The 23003-nt window shown below is 51.2% G+C and overlaps 1 protein-coding gene across 1 annotated transcript; it reads right to left on the bottom strand.

Moving 5' to 3' along the window:
- Window positions 1–398: 398 nt before the first annotated feature.
- Window positions 399–20097, bottom strand: nptx2a (neuronal pentraxin 2a). The gene is made up of 5 exons (XM_056288537.1): window positions 19630–20097; window positions 16622–16868; window positions 14474–14718; window positions 9592–9771; window positions 399–626 (listed from the first exon to the last, which is right to left on the bottom strand). Exons 1-5 carry the CDS (start codon window positions 20095–20097, stop codon window positions 399–401), a joined length of 1368 nt encoding a protein of 455 aa, XP_056144512.1.
- Window positions 20098–23003: the final 2906 nt, after the last annotated feature.

Genomic DNA, 23003 nt, shown 5'->3' with positions numbered 1-23003 from the left:
CAGAGGAAGGAATGCAGCTGAAAAGGATGGGGTTTTTTTGGGGGGGGGGGGAGTCAACTGTAAGCATATCTACTGAACAGAAAACGTGGGACGGCCATGGATCACAATGGTACAGAAGACTAGCGCACCGGAGTCCACATAGTGGAGAGTTCAGATGGACAGTCCGAAGTGAATTCTCTTGTTAACCGCTTGAGGATGACGATGGCAAGGGCCGTGATTGTAGAGTCACTGAGATTGACTCGAATAAACGTTGGGTCACTGAGACCATCTAGCCAGACCATATAAAACTGTAAACAGTGTTGATACCCGTGCACCAAAACCCCTTCAGTTTTTGGATTTGACAGAAGCAGCATCTTCTCACTCCCAGTGGCCGTGCTGGATTAGTCAAACTACATCCTTTAGGAATCGAAGGCGCGATCCTCGCAGATCTCCAGAGCAGCTTTAGTTGCACCACCCAACACTTCCACATTAGCATCGATCCAAGGAATCACATTGCCGGGCATGTAAGCGGAGCAGTTGGCCATGCCCATGATGTCCACTGGTCGCAGTACCCGGTCCCACATGTTGAACTGGCTCAGCTCACCCACAAAAGCCTGGGTGGCATCGAAGCGGCCTCCTACTATGTCCTGCAGCGAGAAACCAAGCATTAGGGTTTGTGACACAATGTGGGTTTTCAGCAATTATAGGTCCCCCCCCCCTTTTCTCCGCCAACTATATCTGGCCAATTCCCCCACTCTTCCGAGCTGTCCCGGTCGCTGCTCCACCCTCTCTACCTATCCGGGGAGGGCTGCAGACTACCACATGCCTCCTCTGATACATGTGGAGTCGCCAGCCGCTTCTTTTCACCTGACAGTGAGGAATGTCACGAGGGGGACGTAGCGTGTGGGAGGATCACGCTATTCCCCCCAGTTCCCCCTCCCCCCCGAACAGGCGCCCCGACTGACCAGAGGAGGCGCTAGTGCAGTGACCAGGACACACACCCACATCCGGCTTCCCACCCGCAGTCACGGCCAATTGTGTCTGTAGGGACGCCCGACCAAGCCGAAGGTAACACAGGGATTCAAACCGGCAATCCCTGTGTTGGTAGGCAACGGAATAGACCGCCACGCTACCCAGACGCCCGACATAGGTTTTTAATTTAATTAATCAAACGTAACATACTTCATTATACTATGTTGGAAATGCTGGGGGCGGGGGGGGCAGTCAGTTCTGCAGCACACTGCAAACTAGGATGGTCACAAGTTGCACTTGCCAAGTCTCCAGTTGAGTTTCAAAACAAAACTGCACAAATCAAACATATTCAGCCAAGTCGGTGCACAGTTTCAAGAAAGTCAGGTTGGGTCTTTGCAAAAGTCAAGCACACAGACAGTGTCACAGCACACAGACAGTCACAGCACACAGACAGTCACAGCACACAGACAGTGTCACAGCACACAGACAGTCACAGCACACAGACAGTGTCACAGCACACAGACAGTGTCACAGCACACAGACAGAGTCACAGCACACAGACAGTCACAGCACACAGACAGAGTCACAGCACACAGACAGAGTCACAGCACACAGACAGTGTCACAGCACACAGACAGAGTCACAGCACACAGACAGTCACAGCACACAAACAGTCACAGACACAGAGAGTCACAGCACACAGACAGTCTCAGCACACAGACAGTCTCAGCACACAGACAGTCTCAGCACACAGACAGTCTCAGCACACAGACAGTCTCAGCACACAGACAGTCACAGCACACAGACAGAGTCACAGCACACAGACAGTCACAGCACACAGACAGAGTCACAGCACACAGACAGTCACAGCACACAGACAGAGTCACAGCACACAGACAGAGTCACAGCACACAGACAGTCACAGCACACAGACAGTCACAGCACACAGACAGAGTCACAGCACACAGACAGTAACAGCACACAGACAGTCACAGCACACAGACAGTCACAGCACACAGAGAGTCACAGCACACAGACAGTCACAGCACACAGACAGTCTCAGCACACAGACAGTCTCAGCACACAGACAGAGTCACAGCACACAGACAGAGTCACAGCACACAGACAGAGTCACAGCACACAGACAGAGTCACAGCACACAGACAGAGTCACAGCACACAGACAGTCACAGCACACAAACAGTCACAGCACACAGACAGAGTCACAGCACACAGACAGAGTCACAGCACACAGACAGTCACAGCACACAGACAGTAACAGCACACAAACAGTCACAGCACACAGACAGAGTCACAGCACACAGACAGTCACAGCACACAAACAGTCACAGCACACAGACAGTCACAGCACACAGACAGTCACAGCACACAAACAGTCACAGCACACAGACAGTCACAGCACACAGACAGTAACAGCACACAGACAGTCACAGCACACAGACAGTCACAGCACACAGACAGTCACAGCACACAGACAGTAACAGCACACAGACAGTCACAGCACAGACAGAGTCACAGCACACAGACAGAGTCACAGCACACAGACAGAGTCACAGCACACAGACAGTAACAGCACACAGACAGTCACAGCACACAGACAGAGTCACAGCACACAGACAGTGTCACAGCACACAGACAGAGTCACAGCACACAGACAGTCACAGCACACAAACAGTCACAGACACAGAGAGTCACAGCACACAGACAGTCTCAGCACACAGACAGAGTCACAGCACACAGACAGTCTCAGCACACAGACAGTCTCAGCACACAGACAGTCTCAGCACACAGACAGAGTCACAGCACACAGACAGAGTCACAGCACACAGACAGTCACAGCACACAAACAGTCACAGCACACAGACAGAGTCACAGCACACAGACAGAGTCACAGCACACAGACAGTAACAGCACACAGACAGTCACAGCACACAGACAGTCACAGCACACAGAGAGTCACAGCACACAGACAGTCACAGCACACAGACAGTCTCAGCACACAGACAGTCTCAGCACACAGACAGAGTCACAGCACACAGACAGAGTCACAGCACACAGACAGAGTCACAGCACACAGACAGAGTCACAGCACACAGACAGAGTCACAGCACACAGACAGTCACAGCACACAAACAGTCACAGCACACAGACAGAGTCACAGCACACAGACAGTAACAGCACACAGACAGTCACAGCACACAGACAGTCACAGCACACAGACAGTCACAGCACACAGACAGTAACAGCACACAGACAGTCACAGCACAGACAGAGTCACAGCACACAGACAGAGTCACAGCACACAGACAGAGTCACAGCACACAGACAGTCACAGCACACAGACAGTCACAGCACACAGACAGTCACAGCACACAGACAGAGTCTCAGCACACAGACAGTCACAGCACACAGACAGTCACAGCACACAGACAGTCACAGCACACAGACAGTAACAGCACACAGACAGTCACAGCACAGACAGAGTCACAGCACACAGACAGAGTCACAGCACACAGACAGAGTCACAGCACACAGACAGTAACAGCACACAGACAGTCACAGCACACAGACAGAGTCACAGCACACAGACAGTGTCACAGCACACAGACAGAGTCACAGCACACAGACAGTCACAGCACACAAACAGTCACAGACACAGAGAGTCACAGCACACAGACAGTCTCAGCACACAGACAGAGTCACAGCACACAGACAGTCTCAGCACACAGACAGTCTCAGCACACAGACAGTCTCAGCACACAGACAGTCTCAGCACACAGACAGAGTCACAGCACACAGACAGAGTCACAGCACACAGACAGTCACAGCACACAGACAGAGTCACAGCACACAGACAGTCACAGCACACAGACAGAGTCACAGCACACAGACAGAGTCACAGCACACAGACAGTCACAGCACACAGACAGTCTCAGCACACAGACAGTCACAGCACACAGACAGTCTCAGCACACAGACAGTCACAGCACACAGACAGTCTCAGCACACAGACAGTCTCAGCACACAGACAGTCTCAGCACACAGACAGTCTCAGCACACAGACAGTCACAGCACACAGACAGAGTCACAGCACACAGACAGTCACAGCACACAGACAGTCACAGCACACAGACAGTCACAGCACACAGACAGAGTCACAGCACACAGACAGTCACAGCACACAGACAGAGTCACAGCACACAGACAGAGTCACAGCACACAGACAGTCACAGCACACAGACAGTCACAGCACACAGACAGTCACAGCACACAGAGAGTCACAGCACACAGACAGTCACAGCACACAGACAGTCACAGCACACAGAGAGTCACAGCACACAGACAGTCTCAGCACACAGACAGTCTCAGCACACAGACAGAGTCACAGCACACAGACAGAGTCACAGCACACAGACAGTAACAGCACACAGACAGTCACAGCACACAGACAGTCACAGCACACAGAGAGTCACAGCACACAGACAGTAACAGCACACAGACAGTCACAGCACACAGACAGTAACAGCACACAGACAGTCACAGCACACAGAGAGTCACAGCACACAGACAGTAACAGCACACAGACAGTCACAGCACACAGACAGTCACAGCACACAGACAGTCACAGCACACAGACAGTCACAGCACACAGACAGTCACAGCACACAGACAGTCACAGCACACAGACAGTCACAGCACACAGACAGTCACAGCACACAGACAGTAACAGCACACAGACAGTCACAGCACACAGACAGTAACAGCACACAGACAGTAACAGCACACAGACAGTCACAGCACACAGACAGTCACAGCACACAGACAGAGTCACAGCACACAGACAGTCACAGCACACAGACAGTCACAGCACACAGACAGAGTCACAGCACACAGACAGTAACAGCACACAGACAGTCACAGCACACAGACAGTCACAGCACACAGACAGAGTCACAGCACACAGACAGTAACAGCACACAGACAGTCACAGCACACAGACAGTCACAGCACACAGACAGTCACAGCACACAGACAGTCACAGCACACAGACAGTCACAGCACACAGAGAGTCACAGCACACAGACAGTCACAGCACACAGACAGTAACAGCACACAGACAGTAACAGCACACAGACAGTCACAGCACACAGACAGTAACAGCACACAGACAGTAACAGCACACAGACAGTCACAGCACACAGACAGTCACAGCACACAGACAGTAACAGCACACAGACAGTCACAGCACACAGACAGTCACAGCACACAGACAGAGTCACAGCACACAGACAGTCACAGCACACAGACAGTCACAGCACACAGACAGTAACAGCACACAGACAGTCACAGCACACAGACAGTCACAGCACACAGACAGTCACAGCACACAGACAGTCACAGCACACAGACAGAGTCACAGCACACAGACAGTAACAGCACACAGACAGTCACAGCACACAGACAGTCACAGCACACAGACAGTCACAGCACACAGACAGTCACAGCACACAGACAGTCACAGCACACAGAGAGTCACAGCACACAGACAGTCACAGCACACAGACAGTAACAGCACACAGACAGTAACAGCACACAGACAGTCACAGCACACAGACAGTAACAGCACACAGACAGTAACAGCACACAGACAGTCACAGCACACAGACAGTCACAGCACACAGACAGTAACAGCACACAGACAGTCACAGCACACAGACAGTCACAGCACACAGACAGAGTCACAGCACACAGACAGTCACAGCACACAGACAGTCACAGCACACAGACAGAGTCACAGCACACAGACAGTCACAGCACACAGACAGTCACAGCACACAGACAGAGTCACAGCACACAGACAGTCACAGCACACAGACAGTCACAGCACACAGACAGTCACAGCACACAGACAGAGTCACAGCACACAGACAGTAACAGCACACAGACAGTCACAGCACACAGACAGTCTCAGCACACAGACAGTCACAGCACACAGACAGTCACAGCACACAGACAGTCTCAGCACACAGAAAGAGTCACAGCACACAGACAGTCACAGCACACAGACAGTCTCAGCACACAGAAAGAGTCACAGCACACAGACAGTAACAGCACACAGACAGTCACAGCACACAGACAGTCTCAGCACACAGACAGAGTCACAGCACACAGACAGTCACAGCACACAGACAGTCTCAGCACACAGAAAGAGTCACAGCACACAGACAGAGTCACAGCACACAGACAGAGTCACAGACACAGACAGAGTCACAGACACAGACAGATTCACAGCACACAGACAGTGAATACACAACAAGACTGGTAAGGCTGCTGGTTTCCACAGAGAAACAGGGCAATGCCGCGGAAACGCTTGTCAAAAAGCGATGGCGTGGTGCCTCCAGCTTTTTGGGATCATGTGACGTGTTTCCCAGTCACACGGGATAACATGTTTAGCCCATGTTTAAACCCCACAGAGCTTCATGAAAACAAAGGAGACCTTCATGTGGTGTTCGGTGTATTTGTGTCGACACATCACATTAAAATATGGATAAACAGCAGCAGTGACAAGGATTCTGAAAACGGTTATGCGCCTCTCTTTTGAGATTACAGTTATGTAAGCGCCTCGCTAACTGCATATTACTTTGCCTCAACTTTGTAAAACTGGATCATTCTTAACATAGAAAATATCCGCCCTGTGCATATTCTCCGGTATAATTGTGTGGTATTCAGCTTTATCGATGTTATTTAATGAAATAAGATAAAGTCATGGGGTGCATCTCCTTCTAATGTTCTGGACCGGACGTGTCTCTGATTCTCTACTGACAACTATTCCCACGACGTGGGTCCCAAAATAATGAGCAGCGGGTTATAAAGGTGAATACATGTATATACGGAATGGCAATTAGTCCAGTGAATTTCAGTTTTTTTTTTTCCTCAAGGTTTTACTGACAAGGTGCCACATCCAAACATATAGTATCGCCCCGCGGGCTGCGTCATTTCAGAGTGAGAGAAAAACAGCGAGGTGTTAACGCTTTAATTTAAATTTAATCTGGTATTTCTAAGAAGCGACAGACAAGTGGCGGGATACCCTGACAGACTGATGCCTAGTCCACACGTACATGAGTATTATTGAAAACGTGACTTTTTGTTTGCTTTGGATTGGAGTTGAAGTGTTGAAGTGGTGGACAGGGTACCCAGGGAGGAGAGAGTGGTGATTGGAGCGGACTTCAGTGGACATGTTGGTGAAGGGAACAGAGGTGATGAGGAGGTGATGGGCAGGTGTGGTGTCAAGGAGAGGAATGTGGAAGGACAGATGGTGGTGGATTTTGTGAAAAGGATGGAAATGGCTGTGGTGAATACATATTTCAAGAAGACGGAGGAACACAGGGTGATGTACAAGAGTGGAGGAAAGCGCACACAGGTGGGCTATATCTTATGTAGGAGGCACGATCTGAAAGGGATTGGAGACTGCAAGGTGGTGACAGGGGAGAACGTAGCTAAGCAGCATCGGATGGTGGTCTGTAGGATGACTTTGGAGACCAAGAAGAAGAAGCGAGTGAAGGCAGAGCCGAGGATCAAATGGTGGAAGTTGAAGAAGGAAGACTGTTGTGTGGAGTTCAGGCAGGAGTTAAGACAGGCACTGGGTGGTAGTGAAGAGTTGCCAGATGGCTGGACAACCACTGCAGAAATAGTGAGGGAGACAGCTAGGAAGGTACTTGGTGTGTCATCAGGACAGAGGAAGGAAGACAAGGAGACTTGGTGGTGGAATGAGGAAGTACTGCAAAGTATACAGTGGAAGAGGTTGGCAAAGAAGAAGTGGGATAGTCAGAGAGATGAAGAAAGTAGACAGGAGTACAAGGAGATGCAGCGTAAAGTGAAGAGAGAGGTGGCAAAGGAAAAGGTGGAGGGTGAGTTGTATGACAGGTTAGACACTATGGATTGGCTAGACAGAGGGACCAAGCTGCGAAGGATGTGCAGCAGCTAAGGGTCATTAAGGCTAGAGATGGAAATGTGCTGACAAGCGAGGACAGTGATATGAGATGATGGAAGGAATACTTTGAGGGGCTGATGAATGAAGAAAATGAGAGAGAGAAGGTTGGATGATGTAGGGATAGTGAATCAGGAAGTGCAGTGGATTAGCAAGGAGGAAGTGAAGGCAGCTATGAAGAGGACGAAGCTATGCAGGAGGACAGGATTAGGAAGGAGTATATTAGAGGGACAGCTCAGGTTGGATGGTTTGGAGACAAAGCAAGAGAGGCAAGATTGAGATGGTGTGGACATGTGTGGGGGAGAGATGCTGGGTATACTGGGAGAAGGATGCTGAATATGGAGCAGCCAGTGAAGAGGAGAAGAGGAAGGCCAAAGAGGAGGTTTATGGATGTGGTGAGGGAGGACATGCAGGTGGCTGGTGTGACAGAGGAAGATGCAGAGGACAGGAAGAGATGGAAACGGATGAGCCGCTGTGGCGCCCCCTAACGGGAGCAGCCGAAAGTAGTAGTAGTATTAGTATTAGTATTAGTAGTAGTAGTAGTAGTAGTAGTAGTAGTGCTTGTGTGACGGGATTTATTTTTTGTTTTTTTTAGAACAAAGGAGGAAAAACTCCCATTTTCAAAAATACCCATCCAGTCACCCAAGTTTGTCCACCAGGGGAGTGTTTGTGCAGAACACATAGTGTCCTTCTGTGTTTTCTTCCCACCGTCAAAGTCTCATATTCAGTTTGATAATCGGGTTACCGACCAGAGTTGTTGGGGTAAAGCGTCTCACTGATGAATTAGTCAAACATAAAGTTTATCTAGCTCACTACGATACACACCGTCTTCTGTTTGGCGGAGAAAAACAATAATTGCAGAACTAATGGGCTGAAGAACCAGACTGGGTGAACTGGGCAAATCTAAAGTTTGTGTAGCATATCAGAGCACACACGAGCTGCAGAGGACGCCAGAAGACTCCTGGGCAGACTCTCTCAATCTGTCTTCTTTTCTCTTACACCAGTCACTTTTTCTTCTTGTTTTTAGTAATTAATTCATTTTTCCCTCCTGGCAATTGATATTAGATTAAAAAAGAAAAGGTGAGGAAACACACGTATATATTTGCAAAAACAGTTGTTGATTTCAATTCTTAGACAAGTTGTGTGTGTCAAGTCAAAGCCAAGTCTCAAGTCGAAATTGAGTCGAGTCTTTCTCGATGTATCTATCGGTGGACAGGCCCTTTCAAACCGACGCAAGTACTGTTAAATACTCTCTAATTTGATTTTACATGCAGCGTTGCAGCACCGAGCCACACAGCTTCCCTTGAATCCCTAATCTCACGTAGTGCCAATTACCTGCCTCTCGCCGGGGATTAAACGTACAGCATCACTGTACATATCCGTAGTGTATAACGTGCCGTCATGAATGGCGGAGCCACCGTCTCCTAGTACGGGTAGCGGTGCTGTTCTGAGTTACGTCATTCAGGGTATTACTCAAAGGGCTATAATAGCGTGAGAAGAGCCCCATCCGTCTGCTCTCCCCTGCTCCCTGTTCTCTGCTCTGAGCACCCGGCTTTGGACTTCAGGGAGAACACACACACGCACAAAGACACACAAACTCACACACACACACTCACGCTCCGCCAACCTTACCTGCTCTTGCCCGAGGATGATCACCCCTCCAGGTTTAATTGGGTGCCAGGGGGCTAGGTTGTCACCTGTGCCCAGACGCTCCCCGTCCTGGTAGGCTTCCCAGAAGCCATCCCTAGTTGTCCAGGTGATGCAGATGTGGTGCCAGCGCCCGTCACTTACAGATAGCGGCAACTGGGCCACCTGGCCAGAGGGGCGAGAGGTGGGGGATGAGAGACGAGGTCGGCGGTGAGAGGGGCCAAAGGAAAGGGAAAAGGACAGGGGGAGGTGTAAATAGGGGCAAGAGGGCATGGGAAGACTCGAGAAAGGGTTTCTCGTTTCTGCGGCGCATCGCAAACTAGGACAGCAATTAGATGGGTGCGTGCTTCAAAGAAGCCGCGCTCTGCAGAGGATTCTTCAGATGAGCCAGTGTGACATATAAAATTTAGATTACCCAGGTGAAATGGAGGCATCCTTCACAGCAGTAGGTGGCTAACAGCAAAACAGGGTCTCAGTGTGCTTTAGTGCTTTGTTCACCGATCAAAGCAAAACAAGCGGTTCCTTTGTCAAGCCGCTGCAATGACATCACGGTCCACAGAGGATGAAGCGCAACACAGGAGACTGTGGATGTACAACTCATTAGCTCATCATGTTGAGCTCACAAAATTACTGCACAATAATTACCGTCTCGGCTAAGTTGCTCTAGTCACGCAGGGTAACAGAACGATAGGAAGAGTCGCCTGCGATGAAACAGAATTTAATGCGAATCCCAGGAACCATTGATCTGTTTAACGTTTCTAGGGGGCATCTTTGGCCCGTGACAACATGGAACCAAAGGGGGCTGTCATGATCCAGACTGTCAGGAGGACTACTGAGGCAAGACCACTGACTGCCATTAGAAGTCATAACATTTATCAGCCCGAAAGACACGATAAATTCTTGTAGAGTTTTTTTTTTAATCTTAATTTTTTTCTTTTTTCTATTTCCCACCCAACTTCCGAGCCGTCCCGGTCGCTGCTCCGCCCCTCTGCCGATCCGGGGAGGGCTGCAGACTACTACATGCCTCCTCCCATACATGTGGAATCACCAGCCACTTCTTTTCACCTGACAGTGAGGAGTTTCACCAGGGGGACATAGTGCGTGGGAGGATCACGCTATTCCCCCCCAGTCCCCCCCTGAACAGGTGCCCCGACTGACCAGAAGAGGCGCTAGTGCAGCGACCAGGATGCATACCCACACCCGGCTTCCCACCCGCAGACACGGCCAATTGTGTCTGTAGGGACGCCTGACCAAGCCGGAGGCAACACGGGGATTCGAACCCCTGATTCCCGTGTTGGTAGGCAACGGAATAGACCGCCACGCCACCTGGATGCCCAATTAATTTCTTGAATCTTTTCAGGATAAATAGCTCAATACCGGAACATCTTAACTGTCGGGAATGTTGTGGTATGGCCACCAGTTATCACTTATATAATCAGAATTGACCCCCTCCTCAAGATATCTGGGAAAATTTCAAACACGACTTTCATTCACGGTGGATAGGGCATTTTATAATAAAATTCTTTATCGCTGCCGGGCAAGTTCTGGCTCACAGTCAAGTCGTCCACACACACAGTGTGTGTGTAAAGTATGCATGGTGCAGTGGAAGTATTGATAAAACTGATCAATACTGATCAATACTGAGCTTGCTTCTCAGATAGCGAGCCAGCTAGAAACCAAACATCACAACTGTGTAACATTTCAGCACAGTAATCCTCGTAGAATTAGTTGTCATCTTTCTAAATTCTGCATTTGCAGCGTGCTGGACCAGATTTGCAGCTTTTCAGATTACAGCTGCATGAATGCCTAAATAACACAGCGTTGACGTAGGCCCCTTCGACAAGACCAGCTGAACGTGTTGCAGATAATAACCCCTGCAGACATGTCTGGTCTGAAAACCTGGACTATCTCGGACATCATAAATTGATGGGGGAGGAAATTTACATTTGCCGAGATACCAAAATGATGCAATCAAATCGTCTGAAAAGAAATAAAAAGTTCATTGTTGTTAGCCGAGGTTTCAAGGACAAGCCCGTCTTGCTGAAAATCGTTCCGTTTTACACCATCGTCCTTTTCTGTGTAACTGTCCTCCAGGAGGACATGTCCACAATGGTGCAGTATTGTTAGGAAAAGCGGTCGTGTCTTTCTGCATGCTCGGTAACCCAGGTGAGGAAATCACACAGACAGTTGAATCAGTTCATCTGGGCACAACGTTTAGTGGGGGAAAAGCTTCATCACTCATCTAGGTGACCGCTTCAGTCTCAGCTGGAAAATGTGGACGCCCAGGATGCCGAACAACATCGGGCAAAGGGACTGCCGATGGAAACTAGCGCGCTAGCTAACTCGCGTACATTTACATTTGTTTTGAATGTTGGTTAATGTGCGTCGGCCCTTCCCAAATACACGTTTCAGCTGACTGCAGGTATCCACACCCTGATCAGAACCAGAACCAGAATCAGAACCAGAATGCTTCTGGGTTGTATTACAGACACTCAGACAAGTGGAAGGGCCAGTCCACTGACCATTAAGTCGGAGTGTCTGACCCTCTGAGGGAGGAGGTGTCAAGTTCGATGGCCACAGGCAGAATTGTCTCCTGTGGCGCATTTCGGCAGAATGAGTCTATCACTAAAAGTAGTCCTGTGCCCGACCAGCACGTCATGGAGCGGGTGGGAGACATTGTCCATGACGGCGCATAACTACAGCAGCGTCCTCCTCTCAGAAACCGCCGCCAGAGAATCCAGTTCCACCCCCTTATAAACAACACAGTGGCATAACAACCGAAACCAACGATCGGTTTCGGCAATGACTACGTGTACTATTCCCAGAGTTGGGAAATAGCTGCAATCACAGCATTGTAAGATGGCGACAGATGTACTCCCCCCCCCCCCCCCGGTGGTTCAGGGGTGGTTGTTCCCTCTTCACACAGATGGCCTCTCTGACTGCATATGAAACCAATTGTTGTTTTCGGTCATTATGCCGGCATAATGGGGGCGGCGGGGGGGGGGGGGGTGATGAAAGGTTTCTCTCAGTAAACGTTGTGTCCAGATGAGCTGACTCAAGTGTCTGTGATGGAGGGCAGTAATGATATGGAGGTAATGATGCCACCTTCTCCACACACAGCCTAATAAAGAGCATGGACGACGCGCCCCAGAGGACCCTGTTACCGCTGTGAGCACATCCGGCACGTGGATGTGCTACATGCAGTAATCATATTCACTGCTTTCGCTCCCTCTCTCACATCATCCCCTGCCCCATTTGCTTCCTCCCGCCCTCGCTCCTTTGCCCCCCCCCCCCCATTTCTTCCAAAACGTCTATCTTTTGCTTCACGCTGTCTTCGGATCTATCTCCGCTCGGCACCCCGTCAACTGCTTTGTTTTTATTTTTTTCCAATTCTCAGTGTGTTTCCTCCCCTGGCCCCCCTTAAATCCTCCTCTCTCCTTGCTTTCCACTCATCTGTTTGACTTACTCACATGTATAATGCATAGTGGAGCGAAAGCTGCAAAGAGAACCGCCTTTGCTAATAACGCCCAACGTAAACATGAAGCGGGGGAGGGAAAAATATCCCCTTCGTTGTGGATTCTGGCCAATAATCGTCCTCTAATCCCTGGTACCATACTGAAGAAGCCCGTGTGTCATCGCAAAGAGGAAAAGGCGATTAGCCCCGCTCATGCACACTCACTCCCAAAGCAGTTTTTCTTTCGCTGAAGAGAAAATGGCAACATATACTTTTCCATCAATCCTACTTTCTTTCGGTTTTGGTTTGAGTTGCCTTGTTTCAGAAAGGCTTAGTAGAGCACAGGGACCTGCCAGTGTGGTGAGGTCACACTCCCAATGGCAAGAGGTCACACTCCCAATGACAAGAGGTCACACTCCCAATGACAAGAGGTCACACTCCCAATGGCAAGAGGTCACACTCCCAATGACAAGAGGTCACACTCCCAATGGCAAGAGGTCACACTCCCAATGGCAAGAGGTCACACTCCCAATGACAAGAGGTCACACTCCCAATGGCAAGAGGTCACACTCCCAATGACAAGAGGTCACACTCCCAATGGCAAGAGGTCACACTCCCAATGGCAAGAGGTCACACTCCCAATGACAAGAGGTCACACTCCCAATGGCAAGAGGTCACACTCCCAATGGCAAGAGGTCACACTCCCAATGACAAGAGGTCACACTCCCAATGGCAAGAGGTCACACTCCCAATGGCAAGAGGTCACACTCCCAATGGCAAGAGGTCACACTCCCAATGGCCCTTTTTCTCCCCAATTGTACCCGGCCAGTTACCCCACTCTTCGAAGCCGCCCCGGTTGCTGCTCCACCCCCTCTGCCGATCCGGGGAGGGCTGCAGACTACCACATGCCTCCTCCGACACATGTGGAGTCACCAGCCGCTTCTTTTCACCTGACAGTGAGGAGTTTCACCAGGGGGACGTAGCGCGTGGGAGGATCACGCTATTCCCCCCCAGCCCCCGAACAGGCGCCCCGACCCACCAGAGGTGGCACTAGTGCAGCGTCCAGAACACACAGCCACATCCAGCTTCCCACCTGCAGACACGGCCAGTTGTGTCTGTAGGGATGCCCAACCAAACTGGAGGTAACACGGGGATTCGAACCAGCGATCCCGATGTTGGATAGGATAGTCTTATTTTTGTAGTTTTTACTGTTTAATGTGTGTGGAATATGCAATGAAATATAACGTTTACGGGGTTTAACAGAAACTAGATGCAACCGGTGGTTCATTAACCCCCCACCCCCACCCCCCCGTTCTGCAACCCACCCTTCAGACAAGCGTTGTTAATGAGACCATTATCACAGTTTTCCTTGCTACTCGCTGAAGAGTTACAGAAACCAATAAATCAACCCACCTTATCGTTCACGAGCAGCTCGATGGGGTTGTTCCCCCATTCGATGAGCACTATCTCGTTGGCCTGGCCTGGCACGCCGTACGAGAAAGGGGTCCCTATGCCGGGGCTGGCGCTGGACTTGAGCCACATGCACACGGTGAAGGCGTACATCTCCGGCAGACTCTTTTTTATGCGGCCATACAAGTAATTGGTGCGAAGGGGCAGGGACACCTTGAAATCCTCCGGTGACTTGAATGCGTTATTATCTGTGGAGGGAAAAAAAAAGTGATACGGTTATCGTTCAAATCTTCCTTAGATACGATCATGGGACGCACTATTAACGAGAGCAGGGGAGGGATCGACACACTGAAGCGCACACATCCGCGCCACAGAAACCATCACATTAACAGAGAATGGATATTCAATATGGAATACTGAAGCACTAAGCGCCATTGAAGCACGGGTGTAAATAGGTTTGATGCAGTGAATTCCACATCTCTGAATGTTTGAATTTGACCCGTTTGACTGTCTTCTCAGGGAAGCGTACTCATATTTTAAGGGTTTGTAACACACGGGGCTTCTCATACAGGCATTATGATTGCAAAAGAAACAAGAAACAGAATCGATCCCTGAGAGCGTATACGTTTCTTAGGTGTAGGAATTGCACCATAGAAAGATGCTGGCCTGGCCTGAACCTCGGCCGGTGTGTTAATCAGGTTCGTTTGTGGTAACCTATTTCCATCAGCCTTTTGTCACCACTGCAAGCAGCAGCTGCTGCTGGGCAAAATTATTTATTTCCTTGGCAACATGGTCCAGCCAACACAAAATGCAAGGTTGGTGGACTGAATGAGGATGAGGCAACAACACGGAAACAAACTGTTTCCTTGACAACCTTCCGGCCCAGTGCTTTTGTGTGTGCTAGCTAAGCGGATCCATCTTAAACTTTATAGAGCACAATTTATATGAATGAAGCTGGTGGTGATTCAGAGCCGTCCCATCTCCTCTCTCTGTAGCGTCGACGTCTCATAACTTGACTGAACCTCTCATCCTAAGCCCTATAGGCCCTGCAGAGGAGTAAACCCACTGTGGTGGAACAAATGTAGCTTAGGGCGGCATGGTGGGGCAGTGGTTAGTGCATCGCCTCACAGCAAGAAGGCTCTGGGTTCGAGCACCGGGCTAGTCCAACCTTGGGGGGAGGGGGTTGTCCCGGGTCGTCCTCTGTGTGGAGTTTGCATGTTCTCCCCGTGTCTGTGTGGGTTTCCTCCGAGGGCTCTGGTTTCCTCCCACAGTCCAAAGACATCTAGGTCAGGTGAATTGGCCATACTAAAAGGTATGAGTGTGTGTGTGTGTGTGTGGGGGGGGGGGGGGGCTTGCTTTGTGATGGCCTGTGCAGGGTGTCCCCCCCGCCTGCTGCCCAGTGACCAAAAAAAATAAATCTCCATGTACCCCCCTGGTAAGTTGTGCATTTGTTTTGAATATGAGAGTGGGAGCTGTAGTGGTCTACAGCTGTTAGCAGAATACATAAGGCGATGCGGTAATGTACCTCTGGTTGTGGGTATGTGTCCTGTCCGTGTGCCATAAATCGTTTCGTCAATCTTTATGAGGAACCCAACTCGGTGTAAAGCATCTGAAATCATTACATAGCAATATCTAATCGTCACACTGAGTGATTTCATTTGCTTATGTCGGTCATATAGAGGCGTCACAATTAAACTGCGACCGGCCATCGAGTGGAAAAACTCCTCACAGCAGTTTTACATACTTTAATTTATGCAATATGCTGGAATCAGCTGGGACTCAGAGCACTTAGGCCTACAAGAAATATCCATTGTCTGACTGATTCATGAAAGGGGGGAAAAAAACCCTTTGGGGCACGGTACTTCACTTTATTTTGACATCTTTAATCCGGGCTGCACCCTCAAGTGTGGCCATCTCTAACGTTCCTTCAACTAATTAACCACCAATCTTGCTTAGTCCAAGTTTTATTTTCAAGGCTGAGGGGCTTACTCTGAGAGAGGCTCCAAGAAAAAAAAAAATTCTGTAGTGGGATTTTCACTTGCATCATCACAAATGTGCTCTGGGACGGCCTAATTAGTGCTAAATCTGTCGGCGATGGAAAATATGATGCTAAATCTGGCCACCGTCGCACAGAATAATTCCAATTCTTACTTTTCTCCAGCTCGGTGATCCTTTCCAGGAGGGAGTTGAGCGTGTTCTCGGTACGCTGGCGGTGAGCTGCTGTCTCGTTGTATAACTGGCTTTTCTCCTCCTCCAGCTCAGCCACCTTCCGGAGGAGCTGGCTCTCTAGCGCCCCCAGACGCTGCCGCAGCAGCTCACGCAGCTCTGTCGGCAGAGGGGCGAGGGCCGGGATGCCCCCGGTCGACACGTTCGTGCTGGGGAGGCGCAGCTGCTGCTGCTGGAAAAGTAGAGAGAGGACCAAGGCTTGTAAGGACCAGCGGAACGATGGGAGAGAACAGTGTAGACAGAAACAGAAGTCAGCCAGACAGACTGACAAAGAGATAGACGGAGAGAGGGAGAGAGGGAGAGAGGGAGAGGGGGAGAGGGGGAGAGGGAGAGGGAGGACAGGCATCAAGCCTGTTAATCCTCTCCACCCAAACAGGCATTCAGTCACCCGTATTTGAGTTAGACTCATTTCCTTCCCTTTTTAGGTCAGATATCCCTTTTAGCACCCTTGTTTTCAACAGGGTTATGATGAAATGAAGATAAACGTGTCCCAGAGGAGGCATACGATTGGTGACCTGCCAAAACGCCATGTATCGGTGGGGTATTAAAGGTGGACGACACTGACGTCGACCGCTTTGCTTGCACCGGGCCTCGTCACAGATGGGCTTTGAGAAAGGCCCAGTTTGAAGGCCGTGGTGCACCGAGTCCATCACAACACACTCGGAGGTGTTAACACGCTAGTGCTACGTGGATGGCGTCCTGTCATAAGGGCCGTCCTTGGATTGAGACGCTACATGAAAGCGTTGTTCAGTTTACACAGTGTTTCGAGGCACAATGGAGTCATCCGGACATATTTGGCACAACACGACCTCCAAACCATACGACCACGTAGGTGGTTTGTTCCTATCCCGCAAAGCTGCTAATTATGAAGTCCTCGTTTGAGGACGCTTTATTATGGTTCATGCAAAGTGAAGTTGTAAAAGTAGCTTGGGAAGATTTGTGAAGACACCAACAGTCTACAAGATAGTTCTTCCACTCCCCCATCTCTTGGCTCGTCACATTTTGATTGGTGATGAAGGTCAAAGGTCATATGATGACGAGGCACCCGAGACACCAGATTCAATCCGAATGTGCTCAAGATCATGATTAAGGTCCCTGTCACTGGCAGGATATATAGGCCCCTCAAGCAGGACCTCGGGTCAACATTCAAAGCGGGGGCCGTCTGTATAAGTCGGCACAGAGTATTCAGATCTGAGATGGCGTTCAAAACTTTGCCCAGTTTTGCTTCAGCCTGGCCAAAATGCCGAGGCTGTCCGAGGTCCTGCTTGAGGGGCCTATATCCTGCCAGTGACGGGGACCTTAATCATGATCTTGAGCACACTCGGATTGATAGATATTAAAAAAAAGCATTATAATATGGCATCGGCACCCTCACAGCTGCAACAAATCCTTGATTTGAATCGAGGCATTACAGCTTTCAATCAAGGATACTACATGTGGATGAGGAGAGGGAGACGGGCAGGGGGCTGAGCGAGAGATGGATGAGCAGAGAGAGGGGCACTGCAGCATGCACACATACTAACCATGATTGGAAATAAATAGGATTGTTTATCTTTGGAGCTTGACGCATTGGATATATATATATACTTGTTATGATATAAGAAATAAAACCCTTAATGCTGGCAAATAGCCGCCCTTTTGTCTATAGGATTACCTCCACATCTGTTGACTGCAGCCACGTGGAGTCTAATGGATGCACGAGAAGTGAGCTCTTCCTGGACTGAACGAGACCGTCCCCCACCAAAAAACGACCCCGTAGGTGGTTTGTACGAGCAGCTTGTTACGGCCTGTAGTTAGGTTTTAAGCTACCTCCTCGCGGTCCTCTGTGATTATAACCCGTTACTTTCCCTGCAACAATAAGCATCTCCTTCCATAAGCTCTGGTGAGAAGGAATATTAATAAAAGCAGAGTTTAACGTCACATGGAGGTTATAATGTCCACGCTAGCTGACTTTCTAACTTCTGGCTAACGTTAAGTTAGCTCTTATGACGTCATTCACAGGTAAACATACTGCCAATAGCAATCTTGGTTACTACACTAGACGGCCAAACAACACAACGACTACACATCCTATTGTTCTCACGTTGTTTTAAAAACCCACAATGCACAGAGGCGAAAAGCATCCGTGGCATATCTCCCGCCGCCGGTAGGGGGCGCTAATTTAGGAAACGCTCCTGTGGGTCGCATTAGAGGACAGACGACCCGAAGGGACCTTGCTCTCGATGCGTTGATGGCCGGACGAAAACGTCCCTGAAGAGAACCTGCGCAGTTTAACCGTGTTGGTTGGCGCCGGTGCGCCATCAGCTCCATGATGAACCGTTAACGCGACCACCAGAGGAGAACCCTTGGTACCACACGTAGCCCTCTTGATAGGTTATAATGACGCGCATTCCCGATTCAATGAATACTGCACATACACAATGCCCCCCCTCCCCCCTCCCCACCCCACCCCCGCCAATTTCTTATTGATGCTCCTCGCCCGTTGGGGTTTACTGTGCAGCTTTGAGATGGCAGGGATGTGACCTTCTCATTAGGTGACCCTCTAATCTCGGGAGGGGGGGGGGTGCCTCTCTGCAGCCTTGTCACATACGCATAATAAGTATAACTCTGCACGGAGCTGCCTGTTGGTAGTTAGGAGTGTCTAATTAATGGCAAGTTGTGAAGAGCTTGGATGGATCAATACGTTGTCATGACAATGAGCAGTGAAATGGCTTTGGCCCCTGTTCTGTCCCCCAAGAAGCAGCGGATGCTGTGATGCTATTAACCCGGGCCACCTTTGGATTTATTGTTGTGAGAAAAAAAAACAGAAGGTGTAAAACGCAGAACATACCCTCATCTCTACCATCGGCTGTATAGTTCGGATCGGTTTATTTTGACCCGAACGGAACATGATAAGGGGGGGGGGGGTTAGGCGGCGCGTGCCGCCGTCTCACCTCCAAGCTCTCCAGTCGACCCTTGAGGCTCTGCATGGTCTTGCCCAGCTGGTCTATGGTCTCGCCGGGGTCCCGGGGTAGGTCTCCCATGGTGTTTTTGCCGTACTCCTTCCGCCTGGAGCCCTGACCCCGGGACTTGCCCTGCGGCGGCGACTCGTCGGCGGCCGCCTCGCAGCGGGCGAGCTTGGAGTTGAGCTCCTTGATGGTGCCCTGCTGGCTCACGATGGTCTCCTTCTGCTGCAGAATGGTCTCCCGCAGCTGGATGATGGTGTTGCGCAGCTCGTCCTCCGCCGGGCTGCTGCCGCCGCCGCCGCCGCTTTGGACGCGGTTGCCGGCGGGGCCGTACCCGCAGCCGGGCTCCGCGCCGGGCGGGATGGCGTTGCAGACGAAGCGGCTACCTGTGGCATCCTGTGCGCGCAGCGTGCGTCCGCCGACCAGGTAGAGGAGTCCGACGGTAAACGCCAGCATCCCGGGAGGACGCGCGTGCTCGACCGGGAACGGGACTCCTGCAGCAACTAGTTGCAAGGCGTCGGACGTCTCCTCCTTTTGCTCCAAAAAAAATAAGAAATCAACTTTTGTTTTTGTTTCTTTCGGTTTAAAATGAACTCATCTCATCCGTGCACGAGATCGCCGGACAGGAGTCGGGACAGGACTCAGGGTTCAGGGATCGAACCGCGCGTCAGCCAGCCCGGGCCGGTGTGTGTCCGCTTTATCCTAACGGAGACATGTGGTCGACCCCGGAGAGGCGTAGGTGTTCTCCGACCGCGCAGAACTGAAGGAGGCAGCTTTCAGCAGTTTGATGGAGGGGGAAGCAACCAAACCACAGCAAGGAGCAAACTTCCCAGGACGTGGAATGGAGAGAGAGAGAGGGGGAGAGAGAGAGAGAGAGAGAGAGAGAGAGAGAGAGAGAGAGAGAGAGAGAGCCCTCAGGACTCCGCTGCCTTCTCCGCGGGTCCGCTGGTCGTCAGCGACACGGTGCCGAGGCTGCCTGTGCAGATTGATGCGGGGCGCTTCCGCTCAGCGCGCGTCTGTGCGGCCGCTCCGTTGAGCTCGGGCTGACGTCATCACCGCATCCACCAGTCAACGCGTAGTCACGCTTCTGGCATCATGCGCCTCTCTGACGGCCGCAACTTCTCAACAAACAGCCCCTCGCACTCCGGGTAAGACTTCGAAATTATGCCCCACCACCACCCACCCACCACCACCACCCTCCTCCAGTTCAGATCGATGTCAGCCCACCGTTACTTTCACTGCCTGGAATAACGTCGTGTAGCGTCTTTGTTGTTGTTGCGTAATTTGGTGTTAGAAAGTTGGTGTTACGTCATTTACTCATCCCGCAGAAAGATTTGGTTTTTTTTTTCACGTTCCCCCTGAATGGTAGTCATCACCACCCTCCCTAATTCAAGTACATTTATTCTGTTATTGCTCTATCCGGCGGCACGGTGGCGCAGTGGTTAGCAAGAAGGTCCTGGGTTCGAGTCCCGGGGTAGTGCAGCCTTGGGGGTCGTCCCGGGTCGTCCTCTGTGTGGAGTTTGCACGTTCTCCTCGTGTCTGCGTGGGTTTCCTCCCACAGTCCAAAGACATGTGGGTCAAGTGACTCGGCCGCACTAAACTCTCCCTAGGTGTGTGCGCGCGTACGTGTGAGAGTGCGTATGTGCGTGTGAGAGTGCGTATGTGCGTGTGAGAGTGCGTGTGACGGCCTGGCGGCCAAGGGTGTCTCCCCGCCTGCTGCCCAGTGACTGCTGGGATAGGCTCCAGCATCCCCGCAACCCTGAGAGCAGGATAAGCAGGTCACATAATGGATGGATGGATGGCTGGCTGGATGTATCCATCTATTTACTTATTCATTTGCAAACGAGGGATCAAAGACAATATTTGCATGTGATCGTTGCGTCCGTTTGGCCCACTTCCATACGCTCCATTAACCAGCAGCACTGCTTCCCACCTGCATCTTCACAACCCTTCCCACTTCCTGTCAGTGTGACAGGAAAAGGCCATCTATCGCTTGGTCACTCCGAGTTCTGCATCAAGCACTTGACCAAGAGCTCAGTAACAATTACTATTATTATGTTGTTATATATATATAGAAATGTATAGGTTTTTCTTTTGTATCCCCCCCCCCTTTTCTCCCCAACTGTATCCGGCCAATTGCCCCACTCTTCCGAGCCGTCCCGGTCGCTGCTCCACCCCCTCTGCCGATCCGGGGAGGGCTGCAGACTACCACATGTCTCCTCCCATACATGTGGAGTCGCCAGCCGCTTCTTTTCACCTGACAGTGAGGAGCTTCACCAGGGGGGCGTGGCGCCTTGAACAGGCGCCCCGACCGACCAGAGGAGGCGCTAGTGCAGCGACCAGGTCACATACCCGCAACCGGCTTCCCACCCGTAGACACGGCCACTTGTGTCTGTGGGGACACCCGACCAAGCCGGAGGTAACACGGGGAATCGAACCGGCGATCCCCGGCTCGGTAACAATTATGAGCAACGTGACGCGCCGAATTGTAAAGCGTCTCGCGGAACCCACGTTTCACGCCGAGGACGTATGCCGCCCTCTTTTCTGCCCCCGTCCGTCATCCGTCCTCATTCATCTGCGTAAATACCGCGCGCGTTGACAGGTCAGAGATCAAACTGCAAGGAGCAAAAACGCCGGGTTCGGATCCGTTATTCGGACGGAAATTCCGACATCAAGAGATCACTCGGAACCGTCCCAGCCTGCCTTCTTTCATCGACCCCTGGCTTCATGCATATGCAGGCGAGCCGTGCGGAGGGGGGGGGGGGACCAGGACGTGACATTTAGCTCTTGGCTTTTCCTCTCCACCATGCTCAAGCTGCGCCGACAGGTTGAAAACGGTCCGGTCCAGCACGTCACGGCCCCGTGGTCGTGGACACAACGCTCGTCCTCCGCTCTTGCCGCGCAGGAGGTGTCATCATGCGGAAGGGCGAAGCTCTGACGAAAGAGGAAAATACCGGGTTTCCTTTGAGGCGTTACGCAACCCCACATCCACTCCCGTTTGCGTTTAACACGGTTTCAAGAAGCCCCGTCGCCCTGCCCTTTGCCGTCCTCCCTGCGCCTTGTTTGCGAGGCGGCAGCGTCCGATGCAGAAGCAAACATTCATTTCCGGGGATCGCCGGTTCGAATCCCCGTGTTACCTCCGGCTTGCTCGGGCGTCCCTACAGACACAATTGCCCTTGTCTGTGGGTGGGAAGCCGGAGGTGGTTACGTGTCCTGGTGGTCGCTGCACTAGCGCCCCCTCTGGTCGGTCGGGTGCCTGTTTGGGGGGGAGGGGGAACTGGGGGGATAGCGTGACCCTCTCACGCGCTACGTCCCCCTGGTGAAACTCCTCGCTGTCAGGTGAAAAGAGGCGGCTGGCAACG

The sequence above is a fragment of the Lampris incognitus genome, chromosome 10, assembly GCF_029633865.1.
Source record: "Lampris incognitus isolate fLamInc1 chromosome 10, fLamInc1.hap2, whole genome shotgun sequence".
NCBI lineage: Eukaryota > Metazoa > Chordata > Actinopteri > Lampriformes > Lampridae > Lampris > Lampris incognitus.
Note: the sequence above shows the minus strand (reverse complement) of the source record. Positions and strands in the feature narration are given on the sequence as shown.

Excerpts from the sequence above, each read along its gene's own strand:
- nptx2a (XM_056288537.1), bottom strand. The coding sequence starts at position 20,097 with ATGCTGGCGTTTACCGTCGGACTCCTCTACCTGGTCGGCGGACGCACG. Across the intron at positions 9,772-14,473 it reads AGCTGCTCGTGAACGATAAG|GTGGCCCAGTTGCCGCTATC; the intron begins GTGGGTTGATTT and ends CCCTCTGGCCAG. Across the intron at positions 627-9,591 it reads TCATCCTCGGGCAAGAGCAG|GACATAGTAGGAGGCCGCTT; the intron begins GTAAGGTTGGCG and ends TTCTCGCTGCAG.